This window comes from Haliotis rubra, unplaced genomic scaffold, assembly GCF_003918875.1.
Source record: "Haliotis rubra isolate DU_JTF1 unplaced genomic scaffold, ASM391887v1 Scf25, whole genome shotgun sequence".
Classification (NCBI taxonomy): domain Eukaryota; kingdom Metazoa; phylum Mollusca; class Gastropoda; order Lepetellida; family Haliotidae; genus Haliotis; species Haliotis rubra.
In genome coordinates this window covers 62,099-76,523 of record NW_025766558.1, presented here as the reverse complement: position 1 = coordinate 76,523, position 14,425 = coordinate 62,099, and the positions used below count along the sequence as shown (strand labels likewise).

Sequence of the window (14,425 nt, the reverse complement as noted above, 5' to 3'; positions counted from 1 at the left end):
CACACCCCTTAACACACAACATTTACCAGGCTATTTACAGCACGTGTCTGTATTAACTCAACTGATGGATCATAGATCTATTTCAGTGAGGTAATATGCAGTGAACTGTGTGGTGTCACACTGACATGGCGAGCTGACAGACACCCCAGCAAGACCCTGGTCCTCAACCTAGTGTGTGCTGGTGAATACTTAGATGAGACACACAGCCGTACATGTTTACATTTGATCTCTACTTCCTGGCATAAACACATCTACAGTGTATGGGAGATGAGAAAATAATGGAACCAGACAATAACAAACATTCCCAGCATCAGCTCTCATTACTCCAGGGCTGACCGATATCTCAAACATGGATTCTGTACTGACCAGTCAAGTGTAATGTCTGTCTCACCATCATACTGATACCAGAATAATAATCACCACCTCACACTGTCACAATGAACACCCCTCCAGCATGTCACCATGAACACCCACCACCCTGGCAAATTGAACACCCCACCACACTGGCACACTGAACACCCCTCCACCCCGACACACTGAACACCCCTCCATCCTGGCACACTGAACACCCCTCCACCCTGGCACACTGATGACACCTCCACCCTGTCACACTGAACACCCTTCCACCATGTCACATTGAACACCCACCACCTGGCACATTGAACACCCCTCCATCCTGGCGCACTGAGCACCCCTCCACCCTGTCACACTGAACACACCACCACCCTGGCACATTGAACACCCCTCCACCCTGTCACACTGAACACCCCCACCCTGGCACCCCATCCTGGCACACTGTCACACTGAACACCCCCTCCACCCTGTCACACTGAACACCCTTCCACCATGTCACACTGAACACCCACCACCCTGGCACATTGAACACCCCTCCATCCTGGCACACTGAACACCCTTCCACCCTGTCACACTGAACACCCTTCCACCATGTCACATTGAACACCCACCACCCTGGCACATTGAACACCCCTCCATCCTGGCGCACTGAACACCCCTCCACCCTGGCGCATTGAACACCCACCACCCTGACACACTGAACACCCCTCCACCATGTCACACTGAACACCCCACCACCCTGGCACATTGAACACCCACCACCCTGTCACACTGAACACCCTCCACCCTGTCACACTGAACACCCACCACCACCCTGGCACATTGAACCCACTCCCTGGCACATCCTCCATCCATGGCACACTGAACACCCTCACCACCACCCCATCCACATTGAACACCCCACCACCCTGCCCTCCATCCTGGCACACTGAACACCCCTCCACCCTGTCACACTGAACACCCTTTCACCATGTCACATTGAACACCCACCACCCTGGCACATTGAACACCCCTCCATCCTGGCACACTGAACACCCCACCACCCTGCCACATTGAACACCCCACCATCCTGCCACACTAGACACCCCTCCATCCTGGCACATTGAACACCCCTCAATCCTGTCACACTGGACACCCACCACCGTGGCACATTGAACACCCCTCCACTATGTCACACTGGACACCCGCCACCCTGGCACCCCTCCATCCTGGCACATCGAACACCCCTCCACCATGTCACACTGGACACCCCACCACCCTGGCACCCCTCCATCCTGGCACATTGAACACCCCTCCACCATGTCACACTGGACACCCCTCCATCCTGGCACATTGAACACCCCTCCATCCTGTCACATTGAACACCCACCACCCTGGCACACTGAACACCCCTCCATCCTGTCACACTGAACACCTTTCCATCCTGTCACACTGAACACCCCTCCATCCTGGCACATTGAACACCCCTCCACCCTGTCACACGGAACACCCACCACCCTGTCACACGGAACACCCTCCACCCTGGCACATTGAACACCCACCATCCTGGCGCACTGAACACCCCTCCACCATGTCACACTGAACACACCACCACCCTGGCACATTGAACACCCCTCCACCCTGTCACACTGAACACCCCTCCACCCTGTCACACTGAACACCCCTCCACCCTGTCACACTGAACACCCTTCCACCATGTCACACTGAACACCCACCACCCTGTCACACTGAACACCCCTCCACCCTGTCACACTGAACACCTTCCACCTGTCACACTGAACACCCACCACCCTGGCACACTGAACACCTCCACCATGTCACACTGAACACCCCACCATCCTGTCACACTGAACACCCTCCACCCTGTCACACTGAACACCCTTCCACCATGTCACACTGAACACCCCACCACCCTGGGCACACCCATCCTGTCACATTGAACACCCTTCCACCCTGTCACACTGAACACCCTTCCACCCTGTCACACTGAACACCCTCTCCACCCTGTCACATTGAACACCCTCCATCCTGTCACATTGAACACCCCTCCACCCTGGTGCATTGAACACCCTGTCACACTGAACACCCACCACCATGTCACACTGAACACCCACCACCCTGGCACATTGAACACCCACCACACACTGGCACCCCACCACCCTTCACCCTCCACCCTGGCACATTGAACCTCCGTCTGTCACTGGTTCCGTCTGGTCTCCGTTCGGTTGGTGTCCTGGGATTCCCTCCTTATTCTCCTGTCCATGTTTCTGGGTGTGTCCTTTCCTGTGGTTTCCATCTGGTGTGTCGTTCCTCCATGTGGTTTCCTGGGTCCTGTTGGTTTCCTTGTCTCCGTCCTGGGTTTCCTCCGTTGGTTTCCTCCATGTCCTGGTTCCATGTTCGTTGGTCCATGGGTTCCATGCTGTCGTTGGTTTCCGTCCTGTTGGTTTCCTTCCTCCGTGGGTTCCTCCATGTGTTCCTCCTGTCCGTTGTGGGTGTCTCCGTGCATGTTGTTGAACCTGTCTGCGTTGGGTTCCTGGTTTGTTCGTTCCTGTGTGGGTTCCATTCCTGGCGTGGTTTCCTGTGTTCTGTTGTTCCGTCCTTGTGTTGGGGTCGGTGTGTGGTTGATCCATTGGGATTCTGTCCGTTGTTCAGCTCCTGTCCAGGTGTGTCTCCATATTTGCACACTATGTCCACCATTTCTCCTCATCATTTCAGTGTGGCCAGCAAGGGAATCTGACATCCACCACACTTCACAATGGCTGACCACAGGTACCTCCCACACTAGTCCTCCACTACTCCACCACACAATGTATGACACACATTAAATATACATGTGCCAGAGTAGATACACACAAGAACAAATCTGTTCGTATTGTCAGTGCTGATGAGCGTAATGGTTGCGTAGCTGTGTGGGGTGGGGGCTGGAGCCGTCATCAGGCTGGCAGGGTAAGGCTGCCTCCACAGGGGCAGTGTTTGCACAGTCCAGGTGAATATCAAACATGCACCAGACATATGTTGAGTTCACTAGGGATCCCAGACCTATCTTCCTCACACAACAGCCTCAGCCATAGCCTTCCGTATCTGAATAATTAATGCAAGGTGATATCTAAGATGTCGACCTGCTTCGCTTTGTGACACACTGTGGCAACTGTTGCTTGTCTCCAGGGTAAAATAACCAGTGTCATGCACAAACATTAAGGGGTGAAGTCAGGCTGCCATACTATATGACTATCCAGAGATAATGGTGATGCAGCACAAGTAACACTGATGTATGTGTTACTTAATCAGAAGCTGGCCAGGCCGGTGTCTACCACCACTGCCAGTACCTGTGGACAAGTTTCTATGTCATAACAAATAAAAACGTGGCACAGCGGGTAGGTGTCAGGTCTGGTGGCTCAGACGGTGGGTGTCAGGTCTGGTGGCTCAGCCGGTGGGTGTCACGTCCGCAGGTACAGCGGGTGGGTGTCAGGTCCGGTGGCACTGCGGGTGGGTGTCAGACCAGTGGCACTGCGGGTGGTGTCAGAGTGGTGAGGTCAAGTCTGGTGGCACTGAGGGTGGATGTTAAACCTTGTAGCATGAACACAGTTACGTTTCCACACAAGACTGGTCTATCGTATGTCATGAGAGCGCCACCGTCCAGATCAGCATGAGCAGGTAGGATTCCTGTAATCTGCAGCCAGTGTCACTTCCACTATCTCTGTCTCAAGCTTCTCCGACCACCACAGCAAGTCTCACTTCCTTCCCTGAAGGTTCATCGGACAACTTCATTATCCATGAATCTGACTGTAGACGTGTTCACCATCTGTGAAAAATGGACAGTGATGCCTGGTCTTGTCAGTGCCTACATGCCTTTGAGAGTCAAATCATGTTGCACAAAGTCATGTCTCATACTCGTACAGTTGTACTGAGATTTGGTCCAATAAACCAGGACAAGAGTTCTCCACACACTTACAATATCTGCTAGTGGACAGTGAGTCACGATCGCCACCTGGAGACTCTTGGTCAAGCTGGTCAGTGAGTGGCCACCTAATGAAACTTACATTAGATATGGAAGGTAAACAAATCGGTCTTATATTGACAGAGCTAAACTTGATTGTAGCCGATAGTTACCCTGGAGGTCAGGGAGGTCGGGACAGACAATATGGTTCTGACAAGGCTCACACCTGACAATGTGGCATATCTCCTGATTGTTCCGCACCTGACTTCATTCTCATTGGAACACACAAAGTTGATCTGTTGTCTATTTGGTGCTAGAACAGTGTCACGAAGCTGTAATGCCACCACCACCTGCAGTCTTCCCAGTGAGGTTCACACCACGGCACTACAACACTGGGGATAGCTGGAGACTGCAGCATAAGACACAGCCAGGTAGCATGTTGTAAAACATAAGCAGTCACGCTCGGGATTGTGTGGTTGCATGCTGCCATCTACAATCAATAATCTCAATGCCACATCTGTGCCAATATGGTTTCACAAGGAGCAAATAATGATGAATTATAGGCTACTAAGGAGTAGTTTGAAAACTGAAAGCACTGCTCCCAGTCAATTCCTTACAATACATCCTTGTTCCTTAACACAATCTTAGTGCTAAGACAACCACATCTCCCTTAATCTGACAGAACTACTGCTGTGGACAATCATTGGTCATGTGTACCCATGTGTTCCAGATGGAAACAAGTTACCTGCCAAGAAGTAAAGAATGTATATCACATTTCACACTTCAGCTGCTGAAGTAATTTCAATTTGGAAAAAAAATAATTTTTTTTTGAAAGAGCCAAATATGAATGTTATGAGCCTTTGCAGCTGTTGAATGCAGGTGATATAGTGTAATGTTTACTACCTCAGTGTTGCCGACAGACCCCACAGAAACATCCTCACACAAATACATTCTGTTATTTCAGGCTGTCCATGGTGAGTCAAAGAGGACCGGACCACATCCAAACGCTGGAGTCTCAGAAAGGCATAGAAGGGGAATATAGGCACAGAGGGGGAATATAGGCCTAGAAGGGGAATATAGGCATAGAAAGGGAATATAGGCATAGGGAATATAGACACAGGGGATATAGGCACAGGAGGGGAATATAGAGAACACAGAGGGAGGGAGGCCTAGGGGAATATAGGCCAGAGGGGGAATATAGGCCTAGAAGAATATAGGCCTAGAGAGGGGGAATATAGGCCTAGAGGGGAATATAGGCACACAGAGGGGGAATATAGGCCTAGGGGGGAATAGAGGCACAGAGGGGGGGGAATATAGGCCTAGAAGGGGAATATAGGCACAGGGGGGAATATAGGCAGAAGAGGGGGAAGGGGAATATAGGCACTAGAAGGGAATATAGGCACAGAGGGGAATATAGGCATAGACTGACTGAGGACTGACTGAGTTTGGTTTCATGCCTCTTTTAGCAATATTCCAGCAACATCACGACAGGGGACACCAGAAATAGGCTTCACACAATGTGGGGATTGAACCGGGTCTTGGTGAGAGGCCAATAGCAGCTTTAACCATTAGGCTACCCCACAGCCCCCTATATAGGCATAGAAGGGGGAATATGGGCCAAGGTGTGTGTGTTTGGGGGAGAGGGGAATATAGGCAGAGAATATAGGCCCAGAGGGGGAATAAGGCACAGAAGGCCTAGAAGGGGAATATAGGCATAGAGAGGGAATATATAGGCACTGAGGGGGGAATATAGGCCTAGAGAGGGGAATATAGGCACACAGAGGGGAATATAGGCCTAGAAGGGGAATATAGGCACAGAGGGGGAATATAGGCCTAGAAGGAAGAATATAGGCACAGAGGGGAATATAGGCCTAAGGGGGAATATAGGGCTAGGCACAGAGAGGGGAATATAGGCACAGAGGGGGAATATAGGCCTAGAAGGGGAATATAGGCACAGAGGGGGAATATAGGCACAGAGGGGAATATAGGCATAGAAGGGGAATATAGGCCTAGAAGGGGAATATAGGCACAGAGGGGGAATATAGGCCTAGGGTGGAATATAGGCACAGAGGGGGAATATAGGCCTAGAAAGGGAATATAGACACAGAAGGGGAATATAGGCCTAGAAGGGGAATATAGGCCTAGAAGGGGAATATAGGCACAGAAGGGGAATATAGGCACAGAGGGGGAATATAAGCACAGAGGGGGAATATAGGCATGGAGAGGGAATATAGGCATAGAATGGGAATGTAGGCATAGAAGATGAATATAGGCATAGAGAGGGAATATAGGCATAGACTGACTGAGTTTAGTTTTATGCCGCTTTTAGCAATATTCCAGCAATATCACGGCGGGGGACACCAGAAATGGGCTTCACACATTGTGCCCATGTGAGGAATCGAACCTGGGTCTTCTGCGTGACGAGCCAACGCTTTAACCACTAGGCTACCCCACCGCCCATATAGGCATAGAGAGTGAATATAGGCATAGAAGGGGAATGTAGGCATAAAGGATGAATATAGGCATAGAGAGGGAATATAGGCATAGAAAGGGAATATAGGCCTAGAGGGAAATATAGGCCTAGAAGGGAAATATAGGCACAGAGGGGAATATGGGCATAGAAGGGAAATATAGGCACAGACGATGATTTAGGCATAGAAGGGGAATATAGGTACCGAGGGGAATATGGGCATAGAAGGAGAATATTGGCACAGTGGGGGTTCACAGGCATATAGGGGAGCTTAGCCATAGATGCAGATGCTGGGCAAAGAGTCGGATCTTAGGCATAAAGGGGATTTCAAGCATAGAGGACGGTTAGGCATAGTGGGGATCCTAGGCAAAAAGAGGCTAATTCTACTTATAGAGGCGAATCCTACTCATAGAGGCAGATCTTGGGCATAGAGGCAGATCCTGGGCATAGAGGGGAGCTCAGGCTTACAACAGGATCCTATACATACAGGGGACCCATGGCATAGGTGTGTGAATGAGTACACCAGAAATGGGCTCCACACATTGTATCCATGTGGGGAATCGAACCCAAGTCTTGGGCATGACAAGTGAACACATTAACAACTGGGCAACCCCACCCTTGAGTGGCACAGAGGGATCCTTGGCATGACGAAGCGTCTCAGTGGCCAGTCTCTGGAGCATCCATCGTCAAAATGTTCAGATGAACCAGCACAAGGTAAATACAGCTGAAGGTAAACACAGCACATACTGAGCTGTCCATCAAATTCCATTTATCTTGCCAATTTAAAACATGTCTAATGAGCAAAAGGATAGCTTGACATATCAGTATATTCAATCTTGCTAATGAAAGCACAGAAAAGAGACTGACTGACTATAACTTATCATGATATGACTTGAATTCAGCCCAGACATTTATTGAGAATGTGAAGTAAAAATTCAACACTTGATTTAATGCTTGTCAGTAGGTATTATTTCTTTCACAGATCAACAATTGTAAGTTTCTGAAAGAGGCAACAGGGGAGTAAGTAGTGCGGCCACTTACAGGAATGTATTCACAATAATATCTCAATCATAAACCTCTCGTCATTTACAGATCAAGCATTGTATAAACACTTGGCACCATGCCAAGGTCTATACAATACCACCAAATAAGGTTGTTGAACACAGGTCACATGACCAGCTGGCAGTGATCAATCTCCCGTGTCACATCTTGCTTGTACACGCTTACCGCAGGTGCCCTCCACCCTGTAATCTCTTCATGTGACCCCAGTGCCGGCTCTCGTAACTCATGTTTATTTAGAATGATTCAAATCGTCCAAAACAGCCATAAATCTCTACATGACAACACATGCCAAAGACAGCTTGGGGAAGAATATTTACTTGCATAGATCAGCTAGATATTTAAACAGTTGAGAAGAACTCAGGTATGATAGTTAACCCTGACATACAGAGGATCAGTTGACCTGCAGAGCAGGGAATCACACCATGATCACATAAACCAGCCACAAATCTACCAGCATGTCACAGACAAGCTACAATACTACAACAGACTCCACCTGAACCTGGGCTTCCAACATGACAAAAAAGAACTTCAACCACTCGACCACCCTACGCCCCTTAAAGGAAAGATGCCATGTCTCATGAAATGATTCTGTTATTGACAGGACACATAAAATAGTGATTCTGTTACTGACAGGACACATAAAATAGTGATTCTGTTACCTGACAGGACACATAAAATAGTGATTCTGTTACCTGACAGGACACATAAAATAGTGATTCTGTTACCTGACAGGACACATAAAATAGTGATTCTGTTACCTGACAGGACACATAAAATAGTGATTCTGTTACCTGACAGGACACATACAATAGTGATTCTGTTACCTGACATGACACATAAAATAGTGATTCTGTTACTGACATGACACATAAAATAGTGATTCTGTTACTGACAGGACACATAAATAGTGATTCTGTTACTGACAGAACACATAAAATAGTGATTCTGTCACTGACATGACCTCCCTAGATGACAAAACATGCAAGTAGAACCCTGGAACGGGTCCTCATGAACAACACTGACGTAAGCCTACTCATACCCTTGCTGGGGATTCAGCAGTGGGTTGGGAAACCATATTCCTGCAGATCTATACATTCTGCTGATATTAAGCAATATTTAGTTGATATTCTTTAAAGCCTGTATGAATGCATCTCAGTGCCCATCATCAAGTTGCACCTGGTAAAACATATTGCTCATGTCTCTGTCTCTATGTCACTGTCAGTATGAAAACAATCTTGTTCATTTTGTTTTACAAGTTCATAAAGAAAATGTTGTCAGGACTCGAGATTCATAACATCACATGGGCTACATAAAAACAACAGGAGCCCACCCAAGACGGTTCTTGCACTCTATACATGCCTAATGATTCTAGACTTGAGTTGGGCTCCTTTCTAAATCTATTCTCTAGGGTCTGGAGACTGTCGGGTGGATAGAGTTCTTGGCACACTTGAAAGACAAGGCAAGCAGAGTTGCCTCCCTTCCAGCATGCCCACCTCTGACATACACTACAGTCAGTCAGTGACTGAATCAAGTATAGTATAGAGTCACACTCCTTGCACTATATCTGACATACACTACAGTCAGTCAGTGACTGAATCAAGTATAGTATAGAGTCACACTCCTTGCACTATATCTGACATACACTACAGTCAGTCAGTGACTGAATCAAGTATAGTATAGAGTCACACTCCTTGCACTATATCTGACATACACTACAGTCAGTCAGTGACTGAATCAAGTATAGTATAGAGTCACACTCCTTGCACTATATCTGACATACACTACAGTCAGTCAGTGACTGAATCAAATATAGTATAGAGTCACACTCCTTGCACTATATCTGACATACACTACAGTCAGTCAGTGACTGAATCAAGTATAGTATAGAGTCACACTCCTTGCACTATATCACATACACTACAGTATCAGTGACTGAATCAAGTATAGTATAGAGTCACACTCCTTGCACTATATCCGGTCATTTGAAAGCATGGAGCAATCCGAAAATATATTTCCTTGTTCAGGAAGTTGACAATCACGCCTTGCTTTATGATGAGTCAAACCACTGGTTCACTTTAAGTAAGCCTGCACACACTGTGACATGCATGGTTCATATTTCTTTGGGGGTGGGTGGGATTTGTACCAATTAAATTGAACACAGGGATGCATCCAGCTTTCCACAAAACTAGCCCAATTGATTTCAGAAAGTAGACCAAAACCTATCTGAACAATGGCCAACTTGTTTTATGATTTTTAGCAAGTTCATGATCTTAGTAATTCTTACTGATAACGCACACCAGGAAAAGTTTGCCACGTGATTATGATCATTCATGAATTCCAAGAAAGCAATCAGAACATCTGACTTGACCATAGATACCTCAGGATATTATGATTGACACTGATAATTGCTATTTGTTCAAGACACATGATTGACATGGTAATTACTAAAGTGTTGTTCATGTTGTCATGTTGACTGAATCTTGCACTAGGTTTTTCAATTTCCGGAAGCTGCATGACACAGCTGTATATATGATGCAGTCCAGCGTCCTAGATGCCTCCCTGTGGACCCCACTGAAGCACACTGACTGATATATGATTACACTCCAACTTCAGCTGTATAGTTCCACTCTTTGTACCAGTATTACAAGCATAAAATGTCCCGCGAGGTGACATACACAGCAAAACATCTCATAAACTGTTTGACACACATGATTGAATTTGAAATAGATCCTCATAAAAGAAAACATTATGTTCCTGTTAGACACAGAACTGTGAAACCACTAAAACAGTATTCAGTTTCACTTTCAGAACCAGTGAAACTCACAGGCCTCTGTACAATGCATGTATATCATCCTGAGTCAGAGCTCAACGCGGACATTGTACAATATATCATCCTGAGTCAGAGCTCAACACAGGACATTGTACAATATATCAACAGGTAAGTACTATATGCAGTGTGTTCATTAAAGTGCTCATGACTAAACACTTGGACTGTCCTGTCAGCATCATCATGGTTCTGTTTTCATGCAGAGGGATATTCTATTGTGTTACAGTCTCATCAAAAAAGGCAACTCATAATTTATGGGTATTGAGATGGGGTATGTAATGCTTGCCCTTTATGACAAAAGTGTTTGAGTAAGTAGTATATGACCTGTAATGAGTGAGTAAGTGCTGGGTTTTACACCACTTTTATGTCTTGAAATGACAATCTTCAGGTAAGTAGTACATCAGTGTATGAAATAAGGCCCATCGCCCTGCCCGAGACTGGCTAGATTTCTGACGGACGGTCAAAATTTACAGCAAGCCAGCCCGATGGTCTGGTAAAATGTTTTACAGTCCTTTTGAGACAAAATGATACCGATGAATTGCAATCTAACACAAAAACAAATAGACATAAAAGAATCAAACCAACGCGGACTGCAAAAAAAAAACCAGACCAACTCTAGAAAAAAATTGCAGAATTTGTGTCCCAAAAATAAAAAAGTTGTTTAAGAAACTGTCATCATTTATTTGTGCATTTTCCCAGTTTGTTACAAGGGCGCATTGGCAACTAAAGGAACAGTGCGAAAAGTGAGATGCACGTGCGTTAGTGACATCAGAGACATGTGATTACTGCTGACTGACGAAGTGAGAGAAAATGAAAGTCTATACCGGTAATTTACAAAGTCTATGATTTCTTCAAGGATGAAAATGACAGGGGGTGACCCAAGTATGCCGTTACTAAGTACATACAGCACACTGCCTGTGCAGCTGGGGTACGTGTCATCTCGCCAGCTCAACAATTTGTTGAGAACAACGCACGTGCATCTCACTTTTCGCGCTGTTCCTTTAGTTGCCAATGCGCCCTTGTAACAAACTGGGATAACACACAAATAAATGATGACGGTTTCTTAAACAACTTTTTTATTCTTGTGACACAAATTATGCAATTTTTTTCTAGAGTTGGTCTGTTGTTTTTATTGCAGTTGACGTTGGTTTGATTCTTTTATGTCTATTTGTTTTTGTGCAAGATTGCAATTCATCGGTATCATTTTGTCTCAAACGGACTGTAGATGTCCCATACATCTGAGTAAATTCACCATACCTAGGTGTCTGGTCTGGTTAAATTCCATTTGGGCTGGTATTGAAGTTACCAGCCCTGATGTCTGGATGGGTATCTGGCTTAGTTCATACACTGAGTACATGTTTCAACAACGAAGGTACTCACGCTGCAAGTTCTGTATGGCCATCTGTATCCCTTTCCCTGGCATGCCACGCCCATCCAATGGAAGACTGGACCCCAGGCGGCCTGGGGCTGGGGACTGGCCCCCTCGGGGACATCCCAGGGCTGGGGCTGCCACTGCGGGGGCTGAAGTTGCCGGTGAGGGAAGAGTAAGAGCTAGCAGGGCTCATGCCACGCCCCCTTTTCTCCGCCATGTTGTTGTCAGTGAGAGTAGTGGAAATATGTACACATGGTAGTCCTGCCTGGTGCTACTCTACACGGCTGAAACAGACAGGCTCACGTCACAACGAGCTACAACCACTCACATGTCTCTCGGGGGGTTGGGATATATACTACCCATCAAAAGGTTAGACTCACTAGTGTAAATGTAGCCACCAACTTCAGTCAACTGTTCCAAACTAGATTTTGCAACATATTCCACACTGTTTAAAGGTACTGTTTACACATGAACTCATGTATTGTAAAACAAACTGTAACGTAGGAAAGATTATTGTCATGAGTTCAATAAATGATGAAACTCAGTGAAAATCGGCGAATTCTTAACAAAACTTTACACCAAAATGCAGCTGTTCACATGCACATGCTTTTCAGCAATTGGATGCATCATCCTCGTGCAGTTCATCTGCATAAGGCTTGCAGTTGGTTCCCCCAAGTTAGTGGAGAAATTCATCTTCGATGTAACCTAATATATACATAACATATAGTGAGTGCTTTAAGTGAGTCTAAACTTTTGATGGGTAGTATATAAAACTGTTTAAGTCATCTTGTCTAGTTTCAATAGCCACAATTTTATTGTATGTCTGTTTTAACAAGATTATTGTGCTTATGTGCATTATGCTGATCAGTATTTCATCTAAATCCTCAAGCCAAAACAGCCAAAAAGCATCATACGGTACAAAATGGATGTTTTAAATATAGATCTCATTTCGTCAATTCAGAGGAATCTATTACATACAGTATGTCAAATTTAGACTCGGCTACTGCTGTGTTTGAATACTATTATTTTTATAAGTGTTATTCTCAATGAACCAACAGTTGCTCCACTTGAAATAACTCCCTGAAACTAACGACATGCATGTAATGGTGAGAATGTTTAGTTCTATACTGTGATCATACCAGCTTGACATAAGTCGGGTCACATTACACTGTCATTATTCCTATGTTATTGTACAGAAGAGCCGTAGCAATGTGTGTCCCACCTATAGTTTTTCATCTTATTCAAGTTAACCTCCTGTCATCAATAAAACAAAGATATTGACTAAATGATGTTTTCTTCTTATTGCATAAACACCATCTGTCATGACAGGTGTCAACATTCTTGTAATCGGAGTCCAGCATTTCCATGTCACCCTTGTAACTTGTAACAACTGACAATTAACAATGACGAGGAAGTTGAAGAGAGCAACAAAGTCACACATGGAAGTAAAAGCCATTTTAAAAACCCTTGCTTTGACTAAATTTTAATGGTCATTCATCATGGAAGCGAGAGACAACATTTACTTCAGCTATTTGATTACCTTCCATACATGGATAGGCAGTACTTCGTGGCCAGACTCAGGATTTTTTTTTTTAATCTAAGTTATGTAGCCAGTCACTTGTTCACTGGGCATGTTATGACAGTTTCACAAAGTAGTTTCTTATGAAGTAGCTAACAATATTATCTAACTCTGTATCAAATATAAAAGTCAGTTTAGTTATACCTAAATGTATATTTGGGCCATAAACAAATACAAATAGTACAACAAATTATACTGGTACACCATAGTGGTGATCATGATTCATCTACTCCTTTGCACACATACAAAGTTGCTACCCACTTAACAATGTTCCAATCTTTCTGGTGTATACTGTCTCGTATGCCCATTGGACCGATCTTAGTGAGGTAAGTCCCATACACACAACTTTCTAACTTTGTGAACTTAGTCCAAACCTAAGATTATCGTTGTGACTGACGTTTGTTGAAGCTGTTAGTACTTCAGTGTAAAGTCCCTGCGCAAGTCACTCGGCGGATGCCCCTGTGTAAGTAGTAAATACTTTCTGAATGGCTGGCATTTGACAACAAGTACCGGCACGCTCGACAATTGCCCCTCCAAATCTACCCGTCAACACTCTTGTTGCCGTCTCACTTTGGCAATGTCAGACGGGAACTCGGGGATTGACTATGAAGTGTAAGACTGATCCCAATCAGCTGCAACTCCACAGACAGTACATATGTGCCCACATATCCCCAACAGGTCCGATCTGCAGGGCCAGACCCACTTGTCACTTAGTACAAACCCGCAACATATATGCACAGGCAGGCGTTGCACAGTAGTATATGCACCTCACAAACGTGGCTCGGCTGGACGGCGTTACAGGAATATTGAATTAAATGAAATTG

The 14,425-nt window shown here is 45.6% G+C and overlaps 1 protein-coding gene across 1 annotated transcript; it reads left to right on the top strand.

The window, feature by feature from the left end:
- The first annotated feature begins 6,199 nt into the window (after window positions 1-6,199).
- Window positions 6,200-12,477, top strand: LOC124279326. The gene is made up of 3 exons (XM_046715139.1): window positions 6,200-7,475; window positions 10,632-10,761; window positions 12,023-12,477. Exons 1-3 carry the CDS (start codon window positions 7,406-7,408, stop codon window positions 12,279-12,281), a joined length of 459 nt encoding a protein of 152 aa, XP_046571095.1. The 5' UTR covers window positions 6,200-7,405; the 3' UTR covers window positions 12,282-12,477.
- The last annotated feature ends 1,948 nt before the right edge of the window (window positions 12,478-14,425 follow it).

What these genes read in the sequence shown, in the direction of transcription:
- LOC124279326 (XM_046715139.1), top strand. Translation starts at nt 7,406, where the DNA reads ATGACGAAGCGTCTCAGTGGCCAGTCTCTGGAGCATCCATCGTCAAAA. An exon ending in TTCAGATGAACCAGCACAAG is followed by an intron (nt 7,476 to 10,631) that starts GTAAATACAGCT and finishes TTTCACTTTCAG; the next exon opens with AACCAGTGAAACTCACAGGC. An exon ending in ATTGTACAATATATCAACAG is followed by an intron (nt 10,762 to 12,022) that starts GTAAGTACTATA and finishes TCAACAACGAAG; the next exon opens with GTACTCACGCTGCAAGTTCT.